Source organism: Mus musculus, chromosome 13, assembly GCF_000001635.26.
Source record: "Mus musculus strain C57BL/6J chromosome 13, GRCm38.p6 C57BL/6J".
NCBI classification, from domain to species: Eukaryota; Metazoa; Chordata; class Mammalia; order Rodentia; family Muridae; genus Mus; species Mus musculus.
In genome coordinates, this window is record NC_000079.6 from 57,536,910 (window position 1) to 57,563,672 (window position 26,763).

Consider the following 26,763-nt stretch of genomic DNA (forward strand, 5'->3'; position numbering starts at 1 on the left):
TCTCTTCCTCTGTGGATCATACCATGTCTAGCACACAAGTACAGACTGCTCAGGAGCACTTGACCTTTTCTTGTAGCGATGCTCGGTATCCTGCCAACAGAAGCAAAGTGGAAGCTAAGCCGGAGCCCCTCATCCGGCACAGGCACCGAATCTGAGCCCTTCCTCGGGCACTCAAGTAGAGATTGGCAGGCAGGCTTTCTGCTGGCAGCAGCAGCAGATAGCAGAAGCCAGTCAAGTCCAGTTGCTGTGTAGAGTTTCAACATGAAAGCATGAGACACCTCTCAAATGTTCCACAGTCCCCAGGCTGAGGGTGGAAAGGGGCCATGGCACATAGTGAATAGGCAGATTTCTTTTAAAGGAAAATGTCTTTGTTCCCTTGGGCTTTTAAGCAAAGAGCTTTGACAAGATGCAAGGCGAGTCTCCTGAGACTGTCAGGCACCTGTGCTCACGGAAACACTCTCTCTTTCTTATCCTACTCTCTGGCTCTGTTTCAGATTCCAGTCTGACTCCCTCCCTCTCTACATACTAATCCAGCCACAGAACTGAGCCAGGAGCAGAAAATAAAGGTAGAAGGCACACAATGCCATTGGGACCTCGGGGCCTTGGGGTATCCTGGGCTCAACAGTCAAGAGTCAGGCAGGGATAAGGGACTCAGGGGAGCTGGCCAAAGGTAATGTGAGCTACACAGATGCAAGTGATGCACGACTCAGCTTTCATGAGTCGCCACTTCATCTTTGTCTTCACAAAGACTAGTTCTCCCCTACTCCACCCCATCCTTCCACGAGCACTCAGTGAGCTCTGTCCCCTGCGAGGCACTATAGTAGGTGCTGGAGAGAGAAAGCCTCCTGCTCACCAGAGCTAAGTGGGTATGAGAAGGGATGGGTGTGGTCCCCAGGCTTGCCCTTCCTCTGTGCTTCTGCATGACCCCTACTTACCGAAAGCCCCTCCTTCACACAGGTCCTCAAGGAGCCTCCCATCACTGCCCAGGTGAGATCACACTCCCTCCTACTAGTCCCTCTTGGATGAGAAAGGCAGGCAGTGAGGATGAAAGGATCTGGGAGGAGCTGGTTATGATGTAAGTACTCAGTAGAGACACACTTCCAGGTAAGACCAGGATGGGAAGTAGGAGCCAGATACCGGAAGTTCCAGGGGAAGAGTGTTAATGCAGGTGTGTGTGTATGTGTGTGTGTGTGTGTGTGTGTGTGTGTGTGTGTGTGTGTGTAGCCCTCATGTGAGACAAGTTTAGTATGTATGAAGGAAGCATGTATAGTAGTAGCTGGGCCAGAGTCACAGAGAAGACACAGTAAGATACGAGACAGGGGTTAGAACTTAGGGAGCAGGGAGCATTGTTCTCTAACTTCCTGTGAAGAATAGCCTGCAATCAAGTATTGATGGACACAGAGACCAGCCAGGATGCCATGTAGTGCCTTGAGAAGATGGCGGCACCTCTAATGGGACAGAGGCAATAATGACAAGGTTGGCTAGGATTGGCTACAAGGGACAGAGAAAACAGAGTCAAGATGACTCCAAGGTGCTTGACCTGACTCACAGTGCCAGGGCGCAGGGCGTGGGCTCACCAGCAAACTTGTGAAGTCACTGGGGCCAAGGAGATTCAAGAACTCTCTTTGGCTACATTAAATATGAGATACCAATCAATATCTAAGTGGATGACGCTAATAGGTCATCTGGGACCACTCCAAACAAGCTCCAGGATACTCTGCTTCCCTGAGGTTAAACCAGGAAAGGCTACCCTTTACAAGCTGCAACAGGTCACAGAAGACCAAGCTGTTCAGTTAAATCTCCATTCCAGATCTATACTCTTCATTCATGCTTAGGCAAAGACAAACCTCTACATGAATGTTAAGGACTTTCCCCATTGACACACAGAATCCTGCAACCCACAGCGGTTGTGAGGACAGAGTTTGCTGATGGGCAGCCCTAGGCAGAGGGTGAACTGGGGCTGCTGTAGCTAACTCTCTGCTTCCCTTGGGAGACAGGCCCTGATGGGTAGGAGTGGACTGCTGTGGGATGCTGTTCTCTACTCCTGCCATTATTACCCTTGAGTTGATGCAAACCCCATGAAAGAAAGAGAAAAAAAAAAAGCCCAAGAGATTCTAAAGCAATACAGCAACACTGTTTTGAGTGACTGAAGTGGCAAGCCAAGAAAAATGACAGATACAGCGATAAAAATGTGGGCTACAAGACGTGCAATCAAGGAAGGCTGTGAGCTGTGGAGACCAAGCAACCTCGGGAGCCTTCATTCCCGCCCACGGATGAACTATTCTGTATCAAGAGAGCAGAAGAACCTGGGTGGGCGGTGGGCAGGCAGGAGCGAGGGCAGCCTTCCTTGCCAGGAGGGTGGAATCATTCAGGGACTAGAGTCTGGGTGACTGTCAGATAGCACTGAGGATACCTGACAGAAGTCCTCTGCTTCTGTGACAGGGTAATGGGGGTGGGACACCTGGGGACCTCCCCTGAGGGTTCCTGCAGCCCACTCATCTTCAACCTCTGTCTATCTGCAGCAACCCCTGAGATTGCTGGGTAAAACACTGCCCTCATTTCTCACACACACACACACACACACACACACACACACACACACACACACACAAACACACTCTTCTCTTTCTACCGTCAAGACCAAAATAAAAACAAAACACGTTTCCATGACAACCACTTCCGAGTCAGGTAAGTGGGAGTGACTGGAGGAGTTTCTGCCTTCAGAGTTGTACATCTCCATTTCCCGTTCCTCACGTCATCTCCATGACCTGCTCAGAACTGGGAGGCCCAATCTCACCTGTTAGGGAAGGGAAGCAGGGAGGTGGTAACTAGATGCAGGTTTAGCCAGAGCCCTTACCACTCAGAAAAAAATCTGTGGGTGGCCCCCAGAAAACACATTAGGGCATCAAAACTGAATCTAAGAATGCCAAGACTGGCCCATAATGTCATTTGTACTCCCCTTTGACTAGACAGGATTAACAACTTCAGTCTGCAGCAATATTCCTTGTAAGATGTGGTATGTATTTACATATATATATATATATATATATATATATATATATATACATATACATATATACACATATATACACACACATACACACTTTCTTCCTATCACTGACAGAATCCTCATAGATGACTCTGAATTGAGATTGCTTTGCTACTGGCTTTGGGAGTCGGGGTGATGCTGTACCTGGCTCTTCCGTCTTAGACTAAGGGACTATGGACGTGTTGCTGAGTCTCTCCCTCCTTCCCACCCTCTTTGTTGTCTTTTTGCCTTCTCTCTGCCTCTGCATTATCCGAAGAAGGGATTTGAGGACACGACAGTGCTCATCCCGCAGGACTGGTGTCCACCGTGTCCCAGTGAAGCAAGGAGGTGGCAAAGGGCAGACAGTGTAGCTCGGTTCCTGATACTCATGATCAGTGGGGAGGATCTGAGGTGGAATGGTCAGATCAAATGTGGTAAAGGCGGCTCTGGAGCAGACCCTGGTCTGTGTTCCTGTGGGCAGAGAGTTGTCTTTGCTCAACTCCTGGGGACCCCAAAAGAGTCCTTGGCTGAGTGGGTTTCCCCTGTATGTCTGGCAGACATGAATCCAGCACGGGAGTGGCTAACGCTGAGACAAAACCAGCTGCTGCCATAGAGATCCTTTAATCTTGGCTCAAAGACCCCAGCCGAGCCCAAACAACTAGTTCTCCTTGGCAAGCTTTGTAAAGCGCAGCCAGGGGGACTGAGCAAGCCCCCGAGTGAACAGCAGGCTAAGATGAGGTGATGAGGCACTGAGCCTGCAGACAGACAGACAGACAGATGCTCACACCTGAAGAGTTGACTGGGTGGGGCTTTCTCCACTTCCTGCCATCACCTAGGTGAGGCAATACTAAACTCAGAGCCACCCTGACTTCAACACAGGAACTCCCGTACCTGACCTTGCTTACTTCATGTTGGAGAGATGAATGACAAGGAGACTGAGCATCCTTACAGAGGCGAGCTTGAGCTTCTACCATGTTGGAGTAGGAGTGGTGTGTGTGTGTGTGTGTGTGTGTGTGTGTGTGTGTGTGTGTGTGTAATCACCACCGAGTAAAAGACCATTCTTACCCCAGCCAAGGACTGCTGCAGAGGATGTCCTCAATAAGAGTTCCCTGCTGCTGTCTTTAACACCACCACTCCCCCAGTTGTTCAGACTATGGCACAACTTCATGTATGTGGGGACTAAAAGCAGAAGAAAATACTGAGAAGGAAGTGAAATCTGAGTCCCCCTCACACCAGAGGGGAGACTGGGGAGGGGCTTAAGAAGGGGAAATAAAATAGACATAGGGGGTGGATGGAGGGAAGAGAACCAGGTGGGGGAGGGGTTGGGGACGGGGGAGGGGAACAGGAGGGCTCAATTGGGGTAGGACAGAGAAAGAGAGTACTGGGAGAGAGAACTGGAATCAGTTTGGAGTGGGGGTGTGGGAGGCTTCTCTGGGACAAACTAGAAACCTAGGACAAAGGAAACTTCCAAGATGACTTCTCAGATATCATCCTGTCATCTGAGAGGCTTCAACCAGTAACTAATAGAAACAGATGCACAGACCCACAGCCAGAGCTTGGGAAATACTATGGAAGAGGGAAGGAAGGACTGAAAGAACCAGAGAGATCAAGGAAACCACAAGAAAATTTACAGAATCAATTAACCTGGACCCATAGAGGCCCACGGAGAATGAACCACCAACCAGAGATCATGCCTGAGACAGACCTAGGCCCTCTGAACATACGTAACAGTTGTGCAGCTTGGTCTTTCTGTGGGACTCCTAACAGGAGGAGCTGGGGCTGTCTGACTCTTTTCACTGCTTTTGGATCCCTTCCTCCCTAACTGGGCTGCCTTGCATAGCCTCAGTAGGAGAAGATATGCCTCGTCTTACTTCAACTGGACAGGCTAAGGTGGGTTGATGTCCGTGGGAGGCCTCCACTTCTCTGAGGAGAAAGAAAGGAGCAGGGATGGAGAAGAAGAGGAGAGGGAGGAACTGGGAGAAGAGGGAGAGGAAGCTGTGATTGAGATATGAATCTAATTAATTACCTAATTAATTAATTAGTAAAAGCTACTATAGGCACATCTATGCAACTTAAAAGGTTCCGAGAACTTAGTCTGTATTAACTTAGCTTCTTACAATGACCCTTCAGCCTCATTTGCAGAGAAGGAAACTGAGACACAGAGAGATGGAGCTCTGGACAAGTTCTGCCCCGTGACAGACACGCCAACTTTCTCCTGTCTGTCTGTCTACTGCTCTACACCTAAATCACAATCTGCTTCCATATCTGCCTTCTCCAGCCTGGGAATAGAACCAGCAACCAGCAGGGGCCTAGCAGACAATAAGTGTGATTGGGACTCTGGAGGGCCACCTCAGGAGACCCAAGGTGATCTCCAGCCAAGTTCATAGCCCTTTCCAGGTCTGAGGACTTGGAGGCTTAAATGTATAGAGCCCCTACAGAGTCAGAAGACAAAGCAGCCACTGCCAATCACGTGGTCCTCCAAGGGCTATCTCCCTTGCTCCTCTGTCACCTACAGTATGAATGGCTGTGTCATACTAATCAGGAAGGCTACCCTCATCTGCACCAGCCACTGGTTTTCCTCTCAGACACTTACTCAGCCAGAACTTCACGTAAGTGAGCTTTCTCTGAAAGGCCAACAGATGTAAAGGTCACTAGGAGGCTTCCTCTACAACATCTGCCACTCTCCAGTTGGCTCCAGTGGCTGATGTTCAGTCGCCAAGACCTCTTCCTATGAAAGATGGAGAAAAAAAAGCCATCCTTGCCACCTGGAAAGCAGATATTCTACCTAGAAGGATGTTAAAACCTGAGACGTGCTTCAAGAGCAGTTTCCCCTTGAAAGGAGACTCGGATGGAAGCTCACATCTTTTTATATCTTTCAGTATTGGAAAAAAAAACACATTCAGAAAGCATCAATTCCATCCTTCCATTAGCAGATGAGAAGGAAGAACAACAAAGTCTTTCTAGCAGATGGGGAGTGTCAACAACTGAACTGAGAGCTTGGAGACATGGAAGCAACCGCAAGAATGGACCACTCCCTGGATATGCCCAGTAGGTGTGACCTGAATTCTTTAAAAAAATTACTTAAACACTTGTATTGATGTATAATCAAAATAAAAAAAGTCTACATACTTTAAGTCTATACTTCAAAGAGCTTTGGTAAGTATACGTATCTGCATACACTTGCAGAATCCTGACCATAATACAGATGTTTATCATACCATCATGCTTCAAGCTTTCCTCACGCCCTTTGAAATCCCCCTTTCTCATTATTTCCCTCCCCACAATAGCTAAGCATTGATTTATCCTTCTAGTAGAGATTATCAGCTTCTGTTTTATGAAGTTTTTATTAATGTAGTCAATGTATAGTATCTTGAGCCTGGTGTTTCATTGCATAATTAGATTAATACTCAGTATGCTGTTAGTTGTATCTATAATGAATGCCTTTCTATTTCTGGCTATTTTTTTTTAACTATACGACATTCTGGTTTGATGTGTCTCTGAGAAGTTCAGATGCCAAAAATGTAATTTTTCAATGCAGTGGCAGTGGAAAGTAAGGTCTTGTGTAAGCCCAGCTTTCTGTCACTGTGACAAATTCCCAAGACATTCAAAAGAGGAGAAAAGATTGACCTAGGCACGTGTTCTCAGGGGGTCCAGCCCACAGCCAGCTCGATTCGTTGCTTTGGAACCATAGAGAGGGGTGACATCAAGGAGCACGGGGGTGTTCACTCAGTTTCTCAGCTCAGAGTGACCAGAAAGCACAGGGACAGACGAGGGAGCCTACTTCCATGGCATAACTATCGTCCCCCCCTCTGAAGGGCTCCATGGCCTCTGGACAGCACCGCAGCTGAGGCTCAGGCCGTCAGCACTGCCCACTGGAACACATTCCATCCAGACCAACAAGAGGAACTCTGGTTCTGAGAATAACCCTTCAAGGACTGATTGAAGACTTTCTTGAGCACATAGCTTAGCTATGAGGATTTGGGATAAAGGGCTTGGGCCCTGTTACAGGAGTCCAGTTTCGTGTTTTCTCATTGAGACATGCTTCAACCCTAGACATTTCAGATTAGCCTAACACTCTGATAAGTGTATAACTCATTGTCTAAGTCTCAAATTGTCCTTTGTGCTTAAACACGTTGAACATTTGAACTTTACGGGCTGGATCTGAAAAGCCTGTCGCTCCGCTCCATTGAGGGGTCTAATTCTTCATGGCTGAGGCCACCTATCACAGTAGCTCGCTTGCTTCTGAAGAGTCACTGTCTGCCTGGCAGGGCCTGGGGGAGTCCTGTGAAACTGTCAGGTATGGATTCGATGCTGCAGAGAGGATTTGTGTTAGCTTCTTCCAGGCACCCTTGTGCCTTCCTCCTCAGGACCATTTGAAGTCAATCTATCTCTTGCAGCACACCAAGAATATAAATAGGAATGACCACTGCAGGCTGAGATGCCTGCGGTGACAGAGCCACGGGATAGTTTGCCAGCTATTAACTCTTCTCTCTATGGCATGCCTCGGTCCCTATGTGTGTCTTTAGATGTTTTCTGGGCTGGACCCACCATTCCTGGGTACGAGTGGGCTCTCTGTGGCAGTATTACAGATTTGCCTTCATTCTTTTTCAGGAGTCTAAGCTGAGACTCACAAGTGCTCCTGTAGTTCCGATTCACTACCAAGCAGATTGAAAAAAATAAATAAATAAACAAACAAACAAATAAATAAGCAAGGGAGAATTAAAAAAAAAAGACACCTTAAACTCAAAACCACCTCAAACTCAAGGTGCATCCACAGATGATACTAGACTTATTCATGGGTCTTTCAGCTACCATTTAGGACTTAAGGAATTGTCTCCACTCTGCATATGGTTATCTTTCCAGTGCTTCTGGGCTCGTTTGGAATTCCTCCTCCCAACACGGTGACGCAGGGGGCAGAATCCTACCTGGTCCTTCTCTCCTGAACCAGGTTTTGTCTTGAATTTTGCAAGATTAAACAATCAAAAATGACCTGTGCGTCACAGGTAGGACTTTCTATCAGTGGGTTTAGGTGCCTCCAGGACACCATGCACTTGGGTCAGTTCAGGCACAGGCAGCTTCTGCAAGGCCACAAACAGACACATGGTGGCATTGGCATTCAGAAGAAACAGGTCATCTTCTCTGGCATGAGGGGGACAAGGGGATTTACTGAGGAGACAGCACTCAGGCTGAGCCTTATGGCTGGGATTCCAGGTTGGTGGCTCCTTTTACTGATAGGAGGCTGGGTCTGTTCTCTTCCATCACTGTGAATTAAGTGCAGAGACCTGGGGAGTTGACTGGGGATGCTGCCGAGTGCCAGTTGCACTTTGTATTCGCAGAGCCATGGGTTCAAACTCTGGCACAAATAAATAAATGTGAATAGCATCAGTCGGGGTATGCATTGTTTCTCTCTCAAGGGGGCCCAAATGACTGACTTGGACAGCTTTCCACGGGGAAAGGTTAAATAGTAGGAGAGATACTGCCCTAATCCCAAACATGGACACCTTTGCACATCCTACCTTGACTGATACTTAAAGCATCCTTGCTCACTCTATCTTGACTGATAGATACACCCTTGTGCACCCTGCCTTGACTAATACATACACCCTCACACATCCTACCTTGACTGATCCATGCCATTATCTTCATTCTCTCTGTTTGGAGAGAGGTTATGGTTAGGATGAGGTTAGAAACAAAGCCAAGGAGCCTTCCAAATGAGCTCCATCGTATCGGGGTCTCAGGGCCTTGCAGTGCCTGGCTTCTGGGCCGCTAGTACACAGCCCATCTTTGGGAGAGGGCTCAGTGCCAAAGCTGTTCCTAGTGGCTTTGGAGAAGAACTTAGGAAAAGTCATTCTTGGGGATTGAGAGCTTTCCTAATAGCTGGAGTGTGCTCTCTGAGCATCTCACTGGCCTGGACCTAGAAGTCTAGCGAAGCCACCAGAACTTGGAAGACATCTTTCCTCGTTGTACATGTAACTAGAGGTTTCTAAGCTTGTGGTAGAAAGTATGCTGGAGACCCTGAGTTCAGTCACCTGTTCTGAACAAGACAATATGAAAAAGCCCTGATTTTTCACTGATTTCAGAAGAGGGAAAATGCTTTAATAGAAGTGAGGGCATTGCTGGAACCATTGCCCTCATCGGTCAAGTGAGGCCCAGTTCAGGTAAGTTCTCACCGACCCTAATAAAGAATGAGAGGTTCCTTAATCCCCTCACATGCTGTGAAGGTCCCAGTCCATAGTTGGAAGTGAGCTGAGTTCCTTCAGTACTGACAACTTCTGAGGCTGAGCTGTTCTCTTGGAAAACACTGAGAAAGACGCATGGCTGTACTCCTGTGAGCAATTTGTCCAAAGGGAAGGTTTTGTATGTTCCTCTTAAAGAAAGCAACAACATAATAACCTAATTAACATTGTTTGTAATGACTTAATTGGATTTGTAGCACTGTGCATAGTTATTCTGGCCAGGGACCTTTCCATCCTTTAAGCAGTTGGTAGGTAGAGGTCTTAGGTGTTTTGCAGTTTTTCTCACCCATCTTCTCATCTCCTGAGTAGAAGAGACCACACCTCATCATGTTCAGGTAAGTGCTTTATCAATAGCTTACCTGTGCATCCAGCAGAATTGACAGCAAGAAAGCTCCTTTTTCTAATGTATTTTTAACAAAGGCATTAGCTAATTACATAATGTTTTACTCAGGGGCATTTACAAAGAAGAAATAATAATCTAGTCTTCACATCTCAGTTAAACATATTTCTGCATAAAGGACTTAGAAATAAGTGGTGTAATAATTAATTGAATTGCTTCCTTCTCCAACTTCTATGATGACTCTACACGCTGAGGAAGTCTGGGTAAATCCATGCCTTTTTGTTATGGATGGGGTGTGAACATCTGCGCTTCCTGAAAATGTCATAACAACCGCTTTGCCCAGTAGTTTATCCTCAAGAGCCAAAAGACAGTGTTATCTTTGAATGCCTTAAAAGAAAAGGGATGAAGATAACTGACAATTCACGGGTCTGGCCTTCTGAAGAAAGTCTGAAGGATTAGGCCAAAGCTTCCACGTATTCTGCATTCAGTGAACACTCTACTTTATTTAGGGCTTCCCTCCTTTAATTAGACAACATCCTCAGTATAAAGAGTTGTCTCTTTTTTCTCACATGCCCCTCTATGGACACTGTTCCTGCTTCTGCTGCAGAGCTGGCCGAATGACTAGGAATGCTTACCACACAAGAAGATCCAAATTAAAGCCAGGTACTGTCTCCTGGGCCTGGGCCCAGCAGTAAGGGGTGGAGATGGTCAGATCCCAGGAGCTCGCCAGCTAGTCAGTCTAGCTGAACCAGCATGATTCAGGCTTAGTGACAGACACAGTTTCAAAAAAAAAAAAAAATGAGGTAGAGGATGACAAAGGAGAATATCAGACATTTTCATCTGGTCTCCTCCTCATCTGGCCTCCTCAAGCATGTAGCATGGTACACACACATACACACACACACTCACACACACACGTACACACTTGTACACACACACACACACATACATACACACACACAAAGACTAAAAGCATTCTCACACTGGCTCAAACTGCTGCTACTTAGATAGCCTCAAAGAAGTTACCACACCTGATAGCAGAAAGGGTGCTTTTTAAATGCACAGTTAAAATGTGCCCATCCTCTTTTTCTTTTATTAAAAGAGTCTTTTCCTTCATCACAGTGAAGTGGGGCTCACAGGGCCAAAGCAGGCCACTCACAGAGCCTCATTAGCCCAGACAAGGACTAGAATAAGAGATGTCTTATGATTCAAAATGAGCCAATTAGAGGCCCTCCTTGAGGTCCAAGCACAGGCTAGGTAGATTTCCTTGGAATTGCTAATGTGAAAACAAGGTGTTTGAGGCTTTCAAACCCATATTGTCTGCAAAGAGAAAAAGACTATCTGCAGAAGGTAGGCAGAGACAGCAGGCTAAAGGGTGGGAGACACGTCATATTACTCACAGAGAGTTTTCCTGGCTCCCATCAAAGCCTGGCTGTCTCAGAGGACCCTCAAACCTTATCTAGCTATCTATCAATCTATATGTTTACCAATTGATATATCTACCAATCTATATATCTAATATCTATATATCTATAATCTATATATCTATATCTATACCTATATCTATATCTATATCTAGATAGATAGATAGACAGACAGACAGACAGACAGACAGTCAGATATCCTATGTTGAGTTCCTGCCTTGGATAAGCCCTCTTTCTCCCAAGTGACTCTTGGTCATCATTTTTATCATGGCAATAGAAAGCAAATTAGGATGCACACTCATGAGTAAATGCCATTGCTGGTCCCAAATATTAATTGGGAGTGAAGAGAAACAGCAAAAGGATCAACATGGTAATGAAGTATCAAAGCGTGTGTGTGTGTGTGTGTGTGAGAGAGAGAGAGAGAGAGAGAGAGAGAGAGAGAGCACGCGCACACGTCTTGTGTGCATGTATGTGTGTGTGTGTTTGAGACTTCTCAACTATGTTGATCTTTTTGCTGCTCCCCGCATTAGCACTTTGGAATCAACAATTGTATTTACTCATGAGTGTGTGTCCTAGTTTGCTTTATATTGTTGCGATAAAAAAAATGATGACCAAAAGTCACTCGGGAGGACCAGGACTTATCCAGGGTAGCTCAACAAACTCTGCTTACTGACTTGCTCCCGTGGCTTTTTGCTTTTTCACCTTGATATATATATATATGGAGGGAGAGGGAGAGGGAGAGGGAGAGGGAGAGGGAGAGGGAGAGGGAGAGGGAGAGGGAGAGGGAGAGGGAGAGGGAGAGGGAGAGGGAGAGGGAGAGGGAGAGGGAAAGGGACTTAGCAAGTACTACCTTCCTCCTTAGTGGTGCTGAAATGACACCATGCAAGATACCACATTCATCTATGCTTCAGCTGGTTGTCAGATTTCAGAAGGGCACAGAGTTGTCTAAGATTAACCTACATACCCAGCATCCTTTGCAGCTTGCTAGGGCCTATGAGGTAATTCTGGCTAACAGGCTATTTACAGGTGAGGCAGATGACTTATAAATGGTTCCCACTTTCCTTACTGGTTTCAAAACTGGACTGGCTGGGCCTCACCCATAGGGAGAATGTCACTATTCTAAGTACTGTGGATGACTGAATACCAAGCTAAATGGATCCTGGGTAGCACAGTCTGGACGCAGCACCTAAGTTCAGTGTTGCTTCTGTGAGAGCTGAAAGCCAAAGCTGATGCACTTACACCTCTATTTTATGTAAGGTTTTGTCACGGAGGCTAGAGTCAATATCCTTGTGAATACGCAGCTAATAGTATAAATAGTGTTTACACTTACTCCTCCTGGAAGGCCTTAAAAGTGGGCAGGGACGACAAAAACGAGAGCAAAAAAGTATTTAAAATAGCTGAAGGTTACCACAGAAATGAGCTCTCATTACCAAATGATATCTGACTCCCCCAGACTAAGACAGGAAGTTGTAAATGAACATGGCCCGAGGGGGGAAGGCAAATTGGGGCACCTGCCATCTACAGTGGATTTCTCCCAAAATCTCAAACTTTCAGATGTAGGAAGCAGAATCACTTCGAGTTGGCTAGAAACTGCCAAGGAACTCTCCGGGGTTACAAAGCCTCTTCTCTTGGCCTTTTCTGTGCAATAGAAAAACCAAAGACCTGGATCTGACTCCAGAGAGTCTCAGTTTCTCTGTTTCTTTCTCTCTCCTCCCCTCCCCTCCTCTCCCCCTCCCTCTCTCCCCTGAGTGGGCAGAGCAGGTGACTGTCACTAATCCTCACAGTGCTATCTGAGAGGAACGTGAGCATCCGGAGTCATGTGCATGTGTTCTACCTACAGTTCCCAATCCGCTGATGTTCTTCTTCATCAACCACAAGGCTTGCTCTCTCAGGAGCTGTTTGCAAGTGAGGACCAGTCATGCTGCATGGATCTGCAGGGAACAGACCTAGCCCAAATGCCTCTACTCCCAGCCGAAACTAATGACAAGCAAAATGGGATAATAGCCCTCTAGTGGCTGGAATGCTCACAGGTCAGACATCCTAGATGCTGAGGACAATGTCTAAAGCTATCTGGAGGAGTCTCACAAACCTACACCCTCCGCCACCCTCCCCCCTCCCCGAGTCAGCTTCAATCCACTGAGTTTCCTATTCTTGGAAAACAGGCCAATGGAGAATACACTTGCCAAGAACTTCAAGCACAACCTTTACTTGGTAGCGATTGTTAGAAACTATTAAGATGCCCCAGCAAAGATCATATAATCCATGGTGACAATGTGCTGGAAGAAATGCCAGTCCTGTAAAGCAGCCGCTCCCCCACCTCCCCACACACACACCCCTCACCCTCCCTTGCACTTTTAGAACCTAAAGCACCCATTTTCTCTCATAGCAGTTCTTAACTCTGCATCTTTCTTCAGTGTCTAGACATAAACGAGCCATTTGCTAATTGTTTAACAGCTTTTAAGGAAGGAGATGTGGGGGAAAAGGCAGAGAGCAGATGGGTGTTTGCCTGCTTGTTTTCCAATTATCAACAGCCAGGCAGGTGCCAGAGAACAGGGCTAACTCTCCAGAAACCTGTGCCATTAAGAGACCCCTCCTTTTGAAAGGCCAGTCCCAGATCCTGGCTTGGAAAGGAGCCGTTGTGGTTATCAGAGCTTCAGCCAGCATGGCCAACAAACTCCCAGGGAAAGATCCAGGCAATGAAACTCCCTCCAGGCACAGGGTCTAATTGGTCTGGGTATCTGAATTGAAGGAAATACCTTTATATCATATACCTTCATAGGAAGGGCTCCTGCATTTTAGGTACCATCATGGTCTGCAGTCCCAGATATCATGTACCCCAGTGGGGAAGAGTCATGGACATCAGGTGCATGGGAAGCCATAATGAGGAGTACCATTTTCAGAAGCAGTCCCAGCCAGGCCCTCTCCCTAGCCCTCTCTGAGCTCCCACAACCTGAGCATCACTCAGGATCTGCTGCTGTTTCTAAAATAGCTTTCCCTTCTACAAGCAGAAACCCAGGCTGGCCCCCTGAATGGAAGATGATCACAAAATACCCTGCTGAATGGAACCAAAGTCCAGCAGCCTTGACTCTGTTCCAGTCCTATCCCGCAATCCTCCATCCAGCTATACAGGGAACAGCAGAGAAAGGAAAGGGGTTTGCAAATGGTGTGCTCCAAATAAAATAGGCACAACCAAACTCTGTTGACTGAAGACTTTGCAAGCTCAGGTAGGATGAAGATGTATCCTTATGCTGAGCCCACAGCTGGGGTGACTTTATGTGTTTCACATCTATCTGTCACCAAGACCAGGCTAACCTCCCTGTTTTCTACACATGTCAAAAACTACTGTGACAGCCAGGAGGTCACTCCAGCACCAGCATTTGGTCCCATCCCACACACTCCCAGCCTACATGAAGGCAGCTGAATCCTAAACTGTAACTCTTTAATGGGCTTCTACCCACCCCACCAAATCTTACAAGCAGAAGTTCAAACTTCTTTGTGGTCTTCAAATTGCTGAATGTGGCTGAATATTTCTCTATAATCAGCAAATGTCTTGCTTATATCTGGATGCAAGAAAGAGATGTGGTTTTAAGAGCTGCTGTAGAAGAAAACAACCCCTACCCCTTTAGAGATTGCCCATGGCAAGGCAAGGCAAGGCAAGGCAAGGCAAGGCAAGGCAAGGCAGCATGTTCTTTATAGTCCTGGAGTTTCTGTGTCAGCCCAACTCTCTGATGGGTGGTCCACCATACTGACACTGCCTGAGCCCTTCTGTGTACTTTGCTTTCTTTTACTCTTCAATCCTTCACCCTTTTTGCTGAGCTATCTAGATCCTGTTCCTTTCAAATGGAAGCCATAAGATCTTGCTAGGACCATGGCTTTCTCTGCGAAAATTGCCAGTTCCTCCAAACTAATGGGAGTGATCCTGCTCAGTGCTCCCAAAGACCTTCAATGCCCCTTTATCTACACAACAATTGTCTTAACCCACTGTTGCTATGACAAAATGCCCGAGGTTAGGTAATGTATGGAGAGAAAAAGTTTGTTCAGCTCACAGAGTCCCTTGGCAACCACATGCCCCGTAATTGTCATGATAATGACATCACAGTGGGAACACATGTAAGATAATAAAACATTATAACGCAAGATCCCAGGGCCCAAGATGGGATCTGGTCTCACTCTTTACAGAACAGCTCTTTTTTTTTTTTTGGTTTTTCAAGACAGGGTTTCTCTGTGTAGCTCTGGCTGTCCTGGAACTCACTCTGTAGACCAGACTGGCCTTGAACTTAGAAATCTGCTTGCCTCTGCCTCCTGAGTGCTAGGATTAAAGGCGTGCGCCACCACGCCCGGCTAGAACAGCTCATTCTTGTGAGAACATAAGCCATATGGTTAACCTTAATGCCACCCAAGATCGGTGTACCTACTGCCCTAATTACCTCCCATGGGGGCTGGCCTCTTAAAGGTAACAACAACGTCAGCACTGTCACAACAGAGACGGGTCTCCAAGCACATAGACTTGTATGAGACAGACCACCTGCTATAATCATAGTAGATTGCTTTTCAATGTGTCTGCCTTCCTTACAACTTCCACACAAAGGGAGCACTATCCTTTTTTGATCTGTGCAATGACTATGCCCTCCAGCACTCTGTTTAACAGGGAGGAAGAAAGAATTCAATAACCATTGAGCTTCTGTAATACATTTTCGTTTTTTGTTTTTGTTTTTGTTTTTTTTTTTTTTGGTGGATAGAAGAATATAACAGAAAACTAAGAAAGTGTCATGACATTTCCTGCCTAGAGGCTAAGGGTTAGAGTCTGCTTCACACTCTGTAGTGAGCGGCAGTGTTGGCTTTGCTTTCCATGTGACATCATCTGTCATCTCGAGAACGCAAGCTTGTGTGCTGATCTTAGGTTCTGGGGAGTCAGACCTCTATGTGGTACCTCTGGGGTTGAGATATTGGAAAATCCCCGCTGTAGAATGCTACTCCTGAGTATACTCTGCCCCCCTTACCAGTTCTAGAAACCTCCAACTATCCTGGGCAGACACAGGAACAAAGCTTGGCCCATGTGTCCTCAGGAAAGTCACCTGCTTCACAGTCCGCTTGAGAAGTTGGCTCCTTTGTCCTGCCTTCACTGATTCTCCACAGCCATCAGACCCATCTTGAAGAGATGGACAATTCAACTGGAAAATAGGGACGGCTCACCTACGGTGATGCCAGGCCTGGGCTGGGCTTTGGCCAGAGATTATTTTCATAAGTTTGACTTTATAGTATGAAATCACTTCTGCTTACTCAAGCACCATAGTCTCATGTCTTCTATGACCTTGAAAGGCCATAGCCCCAGGTGATAGGAAGTCAGTGATTACTCCTAGCTAATTCATTCAGTCACAGTCGCTGCGCCTCTATTAGTATTCTCCAAAGCTTTGTCTGTAAGACCCAAACGTATTCTTGAACCTGAATAAACAAGAGGCCCTGTCTTTAAGGCCAATAAGAAAAAAAAAGCAAACCTGGCCAGATGGAAATGTGCCCTCTGGAAGAAAGCCCCTCTGAATACCATCATGGTTTACAACCGGCCTCTGCCTCATAGGCCTTAAGCATTCAGTTCAAGGCTTATGAATTAACCATGTTTGATTTGTTACATTCACAGGGAACAGAGACAGAAGACAGGGACACTTGTACCAGGACCCGACATCACCTCCTCTGCAATGCTGTCATTCTCAGCAATCTGTGCTGCTCTGTGAGCACTTTTCCTTCTCACAGTAGCTAAGGGAAGCTTAACCTGGCCAGGTGGGTGCAGAACAGGACCTTGGTCAGCAGTGAGTGCACAGGTAAAGAACATACACAACCCAGGAACAGCTTTGAAGAACTGCTTCAGTTTAATTGGAGGGGTCGGGGAGCAAAGGCTATTTAAACCTTTGTGGGTGAGGAGGGACTGTGGAGCAAGTGTAAGCCAGGGTGCTAGGGGTTCCTCATTTGCATAAGGAATTCCAAGTGCTACTGGACATGACCTTATAAGGATAAAGGGAGTTTAACCTGGCTACTGGCTATGGCTAAGTGACCTCCCCTTGTGGGGCAAGGGTGGGGCCACAGGCTACTTGCATCACGACAAGCAGGCCCAAGGTGGGGGGAGGGGGGGATGGTCCTACTCCTGCCGATCTCAGAATGAGATTTCCAGGGTTTGGACAAGCCTCAACCCTACTCCTGCTCCAGGCCTGCTCTTCCCGGTTCCACGGCTTCCTGGTCCCACGACTCGGCTTCCTTGTTTTAATGTCACTGAAGTGGGTAGAACACAGACACCCAGGCAGAAGACCAGGAGTATCATGACCCACCATAAGCCATGTCCCAAGGAACCTTACTATAGCTTGGATCTGGAATACACACCCACAGCCTAAGTGTCAAAGGTTTGACCCCAGTCCACGGTACCACTGAAGACAGTATGACCTTCAGAAAGTAGAGCCCAGAGGGAAGAGGTTAGATCACTGAGAATATATCCACAATGGGGGATATTGGGGTCTCGGGTCCCTTCGATTTCTTTCTTTCCTTTCCGTGGCCACCATAAGGTGAACAGGACTCTTCAGTCTCATGGCAAGTACCTCCAGGTTGAACTGTGCCCACAGCACAAGCCCAAAGCCACGGAGCCAAGTGATACAGAGAGACCGCTGAGGCCACCAGCCAAGAAACTATCCATCTTTGAAAGCTGATTATCTCAGGTGTTTTATGACAGCAACAGGAGATGGACATATTATATACTAACAACAATGTTTGATGTTTGACTAAGCTACCTTACGTCTTTTTCTTTTGTTCCAGCAAAATAGTTGATCGAGGCTGGGAGACATAGACTGGTCTCACTTATTCTGCCTCCTGGCAGAGTGGTTCTGGGGATGGGGAAGGCCTCTGAGAGCTTCGCTCAGCTCTGCATAGAAGCCAGTTCTCTTTGGAAAATGAGGAGTCATCAGGGTGGAATTTTCCCAGTATAAATTCTGCGTTGTAACCAAGTTATCCACCTGCACCTGAAAGAAGCACATGTTCCCTACACAAGCCCAGCTCCCAGGCTACGGGGGAGCTTGGATCAGCAAAGCTTCTGACACAGTTCTTGGGGAACTGACAGCCCTCGGGGACCAGTGCATTAGACAGGTCACTGTGGCTCTGCAGCTTGAACCCAACGAGGACCTGCTATGTCAACTCTGCATTTTACCTTGCCCTTTTGGCAACTGTCCATGTGCCTGGCACCTGGGTCTCGGTGAAAGAAGATAAAAGCTGGACCTGACTTTGAGAATGGGGCAGGGCTGGAGGGACAAGAATAAATTTTCAGTGATGCCTGTAAACCCACTAACCTACACATGTTGGCGGGTATCAGAATAAAATTGAACAGGTCAGCTCAGGAACTTTGGGAAGGTCATGGAACACTTGCCCCTCTGGAAGGGAGAGGCCAATTAACATTCCTGGGGGGGGGTGAGGGAAACGTTGGGGAATGACCTGTGGGTGGGGACACATTCCGCAGGATGGACCTTCACCCACCTTCAGATAAGGAAAGTCCTTGCCTCCTCATTCCCTAAAAACCAATCAGTTTTAAAAAAATCACATTGTTCTGCCAATCACATTGTGCCTAATGGCTGCCTTTCTGAAAACTGTTTACGAAGCTCACTGAATGAGCTGCATGGGGTCATCATTTCACCTTTGGTGCAGGATGACCCCAACACGCTGGACCAATAAATTCCTCTTGCTTTTTGCATCGATTACCTGCTCCGCGTAGTTCACTCAGGGAGTCCCCGGCAAGCTAAGGCTCACCAGAGTCTTACAAAACCATTACTAACATCTGTCTCTAATCAATTCTATCTGAGATCAGGAGGATGAAGGGGAGGAGAAACTGAGATGTGCTGGTGCTTTGTAGGCAAGATGCACTTACTGGCCCTGACCATGGACAAAGTGGTTCTAACTTACACAGTAGGTCTGCAGTTGGAGAGGGGAGGATGATGACTCTGTCCAAGGCATTCATCTGCTTCGTCTCTACTAGATGATATTGTCCCAGCTCCTAGAACATAGCCTGGAACACAGCGAGGCTGCCAATGATACCCATGGAGCTAAAAAATAAACTGACTGCGCCAAGGCTTCCCTGCTAAAACACAAGACAGGATCTAGCACAGGGGGAGTTGCGGGGGTGTGGGGGGGAGCAGCCATGGACTCGACGATGCCACTAAGTCTGAAGAGAGCAGCAGCAGGGAGGGTTTGTCCCAGGCTCCTGTGGTGTGCACTGTGAAGATCAGTTTGGACAGCACAGACAACACAATTATGTGCACTGCAGGTAAGGGACAAGGGATGGGGCAGGGGCAAAAACACTTGAGACTTATACAGCAATATGACCCGGGTGACATGGGTATTCTCTGTAAGAGCTTGCTAGCTGTAGGCTCTACTCTATAAAACATCACAGAAAGTCAACAGGGCAGCTGAGGTGGGAAGTACCAGAGCTCTGTTTCTCCATCAATAGCACCAACTCCTAGGCTGTTCCTCCATTGGGTCCAACTATGCATCGTGCGCTGTTTGGACATTGCGCATCTCACTTCTCTCCTCCCACCTCGGCCTTCAGCCACTGCAATCTTATTTCCCTGTCTTTTCCCTCCTTCCGGAAGGTATCTAGTTCAGAGTCTGTGCCTTCTCCAGGGCAAGGCCCGGAACAACCAGGCTGCTCACAGAGCACAGAGATTTGAAAAACAGACCTGCAGTGATTTTTATAATAAGGCAAACGACAAGACCAACCTTGGACGTGTACGTGTGGCCGTCAGAGCCGCAGACCATCGCTGACTGCGCCACGGGGCAAGGCTTGCACTTAACCAGATTGGAAGGTCCAAGCCAGTGTTTGTGAGCCACATTGCCCTTCTTCTGCCTAAGGAAGCAAAAAGAGGGGATGGGTTAGTCAAAATTCTGCCCTCCTAGGCTGTTCCTAAAAAACACAGGTAAATATAGACAGAAAAGCATCCATAAAACTGTGTTGAGGGATTTTCTCTGTCCAATCACATTAGGGCAGTGGCAGGCCTATGATTGGACAGAAAAATGGAGGCGGAGCTTGGAGTTTGAGGAGAGAGAGAGAGAGAGAGAGAGAGAGAGAGAGAGATCGCAAGAAAGGAGAAGGAGAGAAGCCAACATCGAGTCAGACAGACTGGAAGATGATCCTGATCCCACGTAGTTTTAAACAGCCACAAGTAGCTAAGATTTTTTCAAGGTTAGAATAATTGGGTTAAAGCTTTGTCTTTATCAGTTGGCTCTGAAATTATTGTATTGGCATCTTGTAAATTGTGATCTTATTGTTATATAAATCCGATTAGATAATTAAGCTTTAAGAGTCATGTTTCTACTGGGTAACTAGGTGTTGAGATGGCTCATCGTAGGGTGTATGGGGTGTTGCGTGGAAGAGAGATGAACTCTCTAGCTGGGAGAGAGTAGCTCAGCGGTGAGAACACGCCAAGTGGGACCCTGCCGGGACATAGTGTTGTTGCCCAACAGTAGTGGTACTAGAGTGAGCAGGAGGGTTGACTTTTTAAATATTTCCCACAGTAAGACAGTTAGAGGCCCAAGGGATGCTAGCCAGCACCCCCCATTTGTTCCAAGTCATTAAGAGGTGTCAGGAGGTTTTCTCTCTAAAGCATAAAATCTACCCAATAGCTGAACCAACAGAACTAAGACATTGCAAGACATCACATGCCCACACTAAAGAGCATCACAGGCACTTCAGAAACACTGAGCTAGAACATCACAGTGAGCTCTAGTTCCTGGTCCAACACATCACACATGTCCCAAACTCCCTCCCTCAGCCTTATACACTCCCAGGGCAGGGGGGCTGCCAGGCAGCTTCTTTAGTGACAGAAGGTGCTACTATGGGGGCACTCTAGACAGATTTACTCCAAACACCACCAGAAGACTCCCCAACAACTACAGACCACCATCTCCAGGTATGTTTTAAAGCAATTTCAGCAGAGATTTCAACTTGCCTCTTAATAAAGGCTCTGTGGTGATGCCACTTCTGTAAGTCTCCTCTTCCACTCCAGCTACCCTGTCTCATGTTTGTCACAATAAGTGGTACTACCGTGATGGCTGTGTCTACCAAAAGGACCCCATCTCTGACCCCACTGAGGCCTGCAGTTGCTGCTAGCCTTCCTCCCTCAGCCGAAGCTGATCTCTAAGCAGTTCACTTGCTGGGACTCCAGCGGGCCAATGGCAAACACCTTTGCAGTGCCCACTAACCAGGTACCCTGCATTGCCCATTAATGGGACAGTTATGATTCCCTTGAGATGTTTGGCTACACCAATCAGTCCTGCACGGTAAGTAGTATATGACTCTGCAGCCAGGAAACACAGCAGCCACAGAGCTCTACCACGTAAGCATGGGGTGACTTTGACAAGATAGGCAATGCTAAAATCCCAGTTTCTCATCTATAAGTGAAGAAAACAGAAACTACATCTGGTGGCTGTTGTTATAAAAAATCACAATGTGTTATGGTTTGAATTCAAAACGCCCCAACAGGCTGATGTACGGGGGACCTGTTTGTAGGAAATGCCTCAATGAATTGATATATTGGGAGCTTGTTGGCTAGTTGATGTTCTTTTAAGAGAGTATTGGTTCCTGAGGGCTCTGGATACAACAAAGTAAGCTCTTAAAGGAATTAAATGATGATGAAATCATAAGTTGCAGACAAGACCTCATAGGGTGAAGATCTGTAGGGAAGAGGCCCGTCTGTCCTTGGGAACTACTGGCCCTGGTCTCTTTCTGTGCTGTCTCCTTTGTTTCCCATATGAGGAGCCTCTGTTACACACACCTGTTTCCAACACCCTGATGCTTTATCCCACCACAGGGCCAGCATCCCTAGAGCCAAAGACTCTGGACTAAAACCTCTGCATCCTGAAGCCAAAAGTACACAGTTCCTCCCCGATTCAAGTTGCTTTTCTCGGGTACTTATCTTTACAGCGGCAATGATCACTAGTGCAACCCTCAAAAACAAGAAGCAACATAAGTGGCAGATATTGCAATTGCTTTCCCAATAGATGAGACTCTAAAGGAAGATGCTACCATTGCATGGAAACGAGATAAGCGGTTGGGACCTAGATCAGGAGGGTCTTTAACCACTACGAATGGTGAAGCTAAAATTAATTAGCTCTGCTAGGTCCAATACCCCCATCCCTCAGGAATGCACCTGTGGTGTCTGAGGTGAGCTGCCCTCTTGCAAGTGAGAAGAATGGGGGGTGGGGTGGGGAAGAGCACAGCAAACACTAACTGGTTCTTATACCACCTCACTCACACATCCATTAGTAATTAAGGGAGGCAGTGGGGTGGGTGAGGAGTGTGTGTTTGGAGAATTCCCTGAGAGCAACATCAAAGGGAATCAGTTCATACCACAGCATAGCTGCCTGAGGCTACCAGAGATCCAGGCTGGAGAGAAAACATTTCTGAACCTTTCTGACCAAAGAATCAGAGAACAAAGTTCTAGGTGGGTCTCTATCACCTAGAATTCTCCTTGTTTGTTTTACTGTAGAGGAAACTGGAAACTCCGAGAGAGGCGGGGTCCTGTCTGAAGTCATGGATTTGATTGGTGGTAAGGTCTAGGGCCCTCAGAGAGTGTCCAAGGTTGAAGCTTTGCCTTCTAGTCTATTGCTGCCACAAAACACCATGACCAAGGTAACTTATAAAAGAAGGCATTTAATTGGGCTTACAGTTTGTGGTTTTGATGAGAATGCTGCCCCACCATAGACTCATATGTTCGAATGCTTGATCCCCAGTTGGTAGAATTGTTTGGGAAGGATTAGGATGTGTAGGAGGGGGGGTGTCATTAAGGAGTGTGCTTTGAGGTTTCTAAACCCATGAATCCCAGTTAGTGTTCACTCACACTCTCTGTTTGTCGGTCTGTCTGTCATCTCTCTATCTATCATCAATCAATCATCTATCATCTATCTACCTATCATCTATATATCTATCATCTATTATCTACCTATCTACCTACTGATCTATCATTTACCTATCTACTTATTGATCTATTAGTCATCAATCATCTATCTATCTACCAATCTATCATCTACCTATCTACTTATTGATCTATTAATCATGAATCAATCATCTATTATCTACTTACCTATCATCTATCTTCCTACCGATCTATCTATCTATCTATCTATCTATCTATCTATCACCTACCTATCTACTTATTGATCTACCTATCATCTATCTGTCTATCTCCAACTTTCAGATCAGGATATAAGCTCTTAGGTGTTGTATCAGCACTATGTCTGCCTGCCTGCTTCCTTGCCTGCTGCTATGCTACCTACTGTGGTGATCATGGATGCTAACATCTAGAAACTGTGAGCCTTCGAATGAAATACTTTTTAAGTTGCCTTGGTCATGTTGTCTCTTCATAGCAATAGTAGCCCTAACCGAGGCAGATGTTTCATAGGGCTAGAGCTAAGAGCTCACATCTTGACCCTCAAGCAGAAAGCAGAGAATGTAATGGGAATGGTGCCATTCTTTTGAAATCTTAAAGCCTGCCTCCAGCGACACATCTCCTCCAACAAGGCCATACCTCCAATCCTTCTCAAACAGTTCCACCAACTGGGGACCAAATCTTCAAATATATGAACCTATTGAAGTCATTCTTATTCAAGCCACCATAGCCCATTGCAGTCCAACCTAGAACAGTAACTTTAAAATTCTTCGAGGACACTCTTGTCTATGCCATTGGGGCTTTGCCTGCTTCCCAAGCTAACTATATTGACTTTACCTCTCTATCTTGGATGGAAGACATTCTTCACTTGAATTTGTGAATCACATGGATTTGAGGGCTGCTATTATTCTTCAGCAGGTCGTGTCAAACTCATTCAAGGCCTGATTCAGTCAACCAGCACATGTACTAACGTGGGACTACGGCAGAGGGGCAGGCTTGCAGCACAGGGTTAACATTAGAGTCCACAATTTCTTCAACAGAGCACCTCCCATTTATCATCATTCACATAGTACATTGTCTGTCACTGATGGAGAGTCAGCAAAAACAAGGGCGCATGCTTACAGTTGGTAGCCCTTCTCTTAGGTTTAGGCCCCACAAGGCTGAAATAATTCCTGTTCTGAGCTTCCAGAAGGAGTGGAGCTATAAAGTCCTCAGGGTTTCCCTGGTGTGAGCATGCCTGGGTGTAGTGATGCTTCAGGAGAAAGAAGCCTCAGGGAATCTAGCCAAAGGCAGGGGAGGGAGAGTGACCAGTGCAAAGATAGAGCCAGCCATCAATCACCAGCTAATGACAAGTGCTCTCTGTCTCTGAACCTGAACTTCACTATTAAATTAAAGTCCTGAAGGGAGGCGAGGAGGTGAGGGTGGCTGGTACCTGCTAGAGTTATGGTGCCTCGTGCTGTTCAAGGCATCACTACTGGGTGGGGGTTTTGCACGTGCTTAGCATGTAGCTGTCACTGTGCAGCTAGCCGCAGACTCACTGAATGATAGATCAAGTGCCTTAAAACTAATATTGATAATGTTACTTCTATGTACGTATCCGGGGCTGACTGCTTGGTAATGAACAGCCCGACTGGTGTCCACTTCCCTGGGGAAGATGATTTATCCCACTCTCAGCATCCCTTAAAGTCTTTCTACCCCTATTCTCCAATATTCCCTGAGCCCTAAGTGTGGGAGTGTTTTGTGCTTGTATTCATTGGCAATGGACTGCATGACTCTACACTTTGATTGGTTGAAGCTTCCTGTTATACAGACCGAGCAGGTTATATTTAGGGCTGTGTGTGTGTATGTGTGTGTGTGTGTGTGTGTGTGTGTGTGTGTGTACACGAGCATATATGCATGTAACAACAGTTAATAAAGAGAGGCCATTAACTTGAAAGAGATCAAGGAGGGCATCATATTTATTGTCCCAGGAAACCATGGCAATGGTCCAGAATGACTTGAGTCTCCTACTGGGGATCTGAACTCTCATCTCGAGGCCTCAGTTATATAAACAGCACACTAGCTCTCTACCTGCAGAAGAGAGCACTCACTGGGTGGTCATAGATCAGTCTGGGTAGAATCACTTTAGACCTTACCTCAGATGTCAGGGAGACTTTTAGTACAAAGCCTATACCATTCCAGTTTCTGCTGGTTCCAGAGACTCTGGACCCCCTGTCAGATGGGGGCAATCCTGGGTATTCCTTATTTTAACCCAGTGATGGAAATGGCACTCAACCTGTGCTCTCTCTCCAGAAGCCAAGAATAGAAATCTATGTGCCACTGATGTAAGCCAAGGGAGTTTAGCCTCCCTGATGTCTGTGTATATTCTGATCACTCCAATCCGGTACAAACCATAAAATAAAAATGACTAACTCAGCTAAGGCAAGTGACTAGTAATTCTTACTCAAATATTTCAATTTCTGAGACAATAAAGAGTGAGATCCAGTAAGGCAGTCTTGATAGAAACACTATGCAGTCACAGACAGTCACCAGCATGGTGGCACAGCCTTTGCTCCGGAGGTAGGTCCTGTCAGCCTTTCCTAGGTCACTGGGCTAACTCATCTCTGCCTGGGAACACTGAAACGTAGCCTTACCTCCTGCAGCTTGATGACACTGCAAAGAAAACCTTGGCCTAAGAGCCCCCTATAGACAGACAACCAGAGCATTCACCATCATGGCCTATGAGCAAGACAAGAATGGTTCCTAACTACATACATGATTGTTCTAGTCAGGGTTTCTATTCCTTCATAAACATCAGGACCAAGAAGCAAGTTGGGGAGGAAAGGGTTTATTCAGCTTGCACTTCTACATTGCTGTTGATCACCAAAGGAAGTCAGGACTGGAACTCAAACAAGTCAGGAGGCAGGAGCTGATGCAAAGTCCATGTAGGGATGTTACTTATTGGCTTGCTTCCCCTGGCTTGCTCAGCTTGCTTTCTTATAAAACCCAAGATTACCAGCCCAGAGATGGCACCATCCACAATGGGCCCTCCCCACCTTGATCACTAATTGAGAAAATGCCTTACAGCTGGATCTCATGGAGGCATTTCCTCGCCTGAAGCGCCTTTCTCTGTGATAACTCCAGCTGTGTCAAGTTGACACAAAACCAGCCAGTACAATGATCATGTGATTCTTATGGATAAAACCTTCCCTTTCCTGTCTCCTTGGTTGCTCTAGAGACTCTGAGTTTGGTGGTAAATTGCCACAGCCTGTCTTACTGGTCTTACTATTTGCTTAGACCCAGTCACCAGCCTGGATATACGCACATCCACATGTATACACACACACACACACACACACACACACACACACACACACACACACACACACACACACACGTACAACATATACTGGCTAGGACTCCCACCAGGTTTTGTTCCACCCACAATCAGCATTTCCTGGAGCCCATCATGAATGGTTCTGGCTCACCAGGCATCACCTTTCCTCTGACATATTGTTACATCTGTCTACCTTTCTCTCCTACCTCCAACCTCCTTTCTTCAAAGGCTAGCTCACATGTCAGCCCACTGGGAAACCTCCTGAGGCCCTGCACAGACAGCCTTCACCATGGCCAGTAATCATTGCCTGGTCAGAGTCCCTGGACAAGCACCTTGATGCCACCTGGTCAAATAGTAAAGTCTACGTCTATTCTAGAAGAGCACGTGGGTAAGAGGATGAAAGCGTGAGAGCCGCCATGCTCAAGACGTCCCTCTGCCCTGACCACACCACCTTCCTCACTGGGCCTGTGGGTTCTCTGTCCAGCCAGCAATTGGCAGCATCCATATCTG

The 26,763-nt window shown here is 46.8% G+C and overlaps 1 protein-coding gene across 5 annotated transcripts in view; it reads right to left on the reverse strand.

The window, feature by feature from the left end:
- Window positions 1-26,763, reverse strand: part of Spock1 (sparc/osteonectin, cwcv and kazal-like domains proteoglycan 1) — a 487,138-nt gene that overhangs the window by 115,715 nt on the left and 344,660 nt on the right. For all 5 annotated transcript variants that reach the window (NM_001166465.1, NM_001166464.1, NM_001166463.1 and 2 more), the window contains one exon: window positions 19,771-19,897. In NM_001166465.1, coding sequence (NP_001159937.1) covers window positions 19,771-19,897 — 127 coding nt within the window. The remainder of the gene's footprint in view (window positions 1-19,770; window positions 19,898-26,763) is intronic.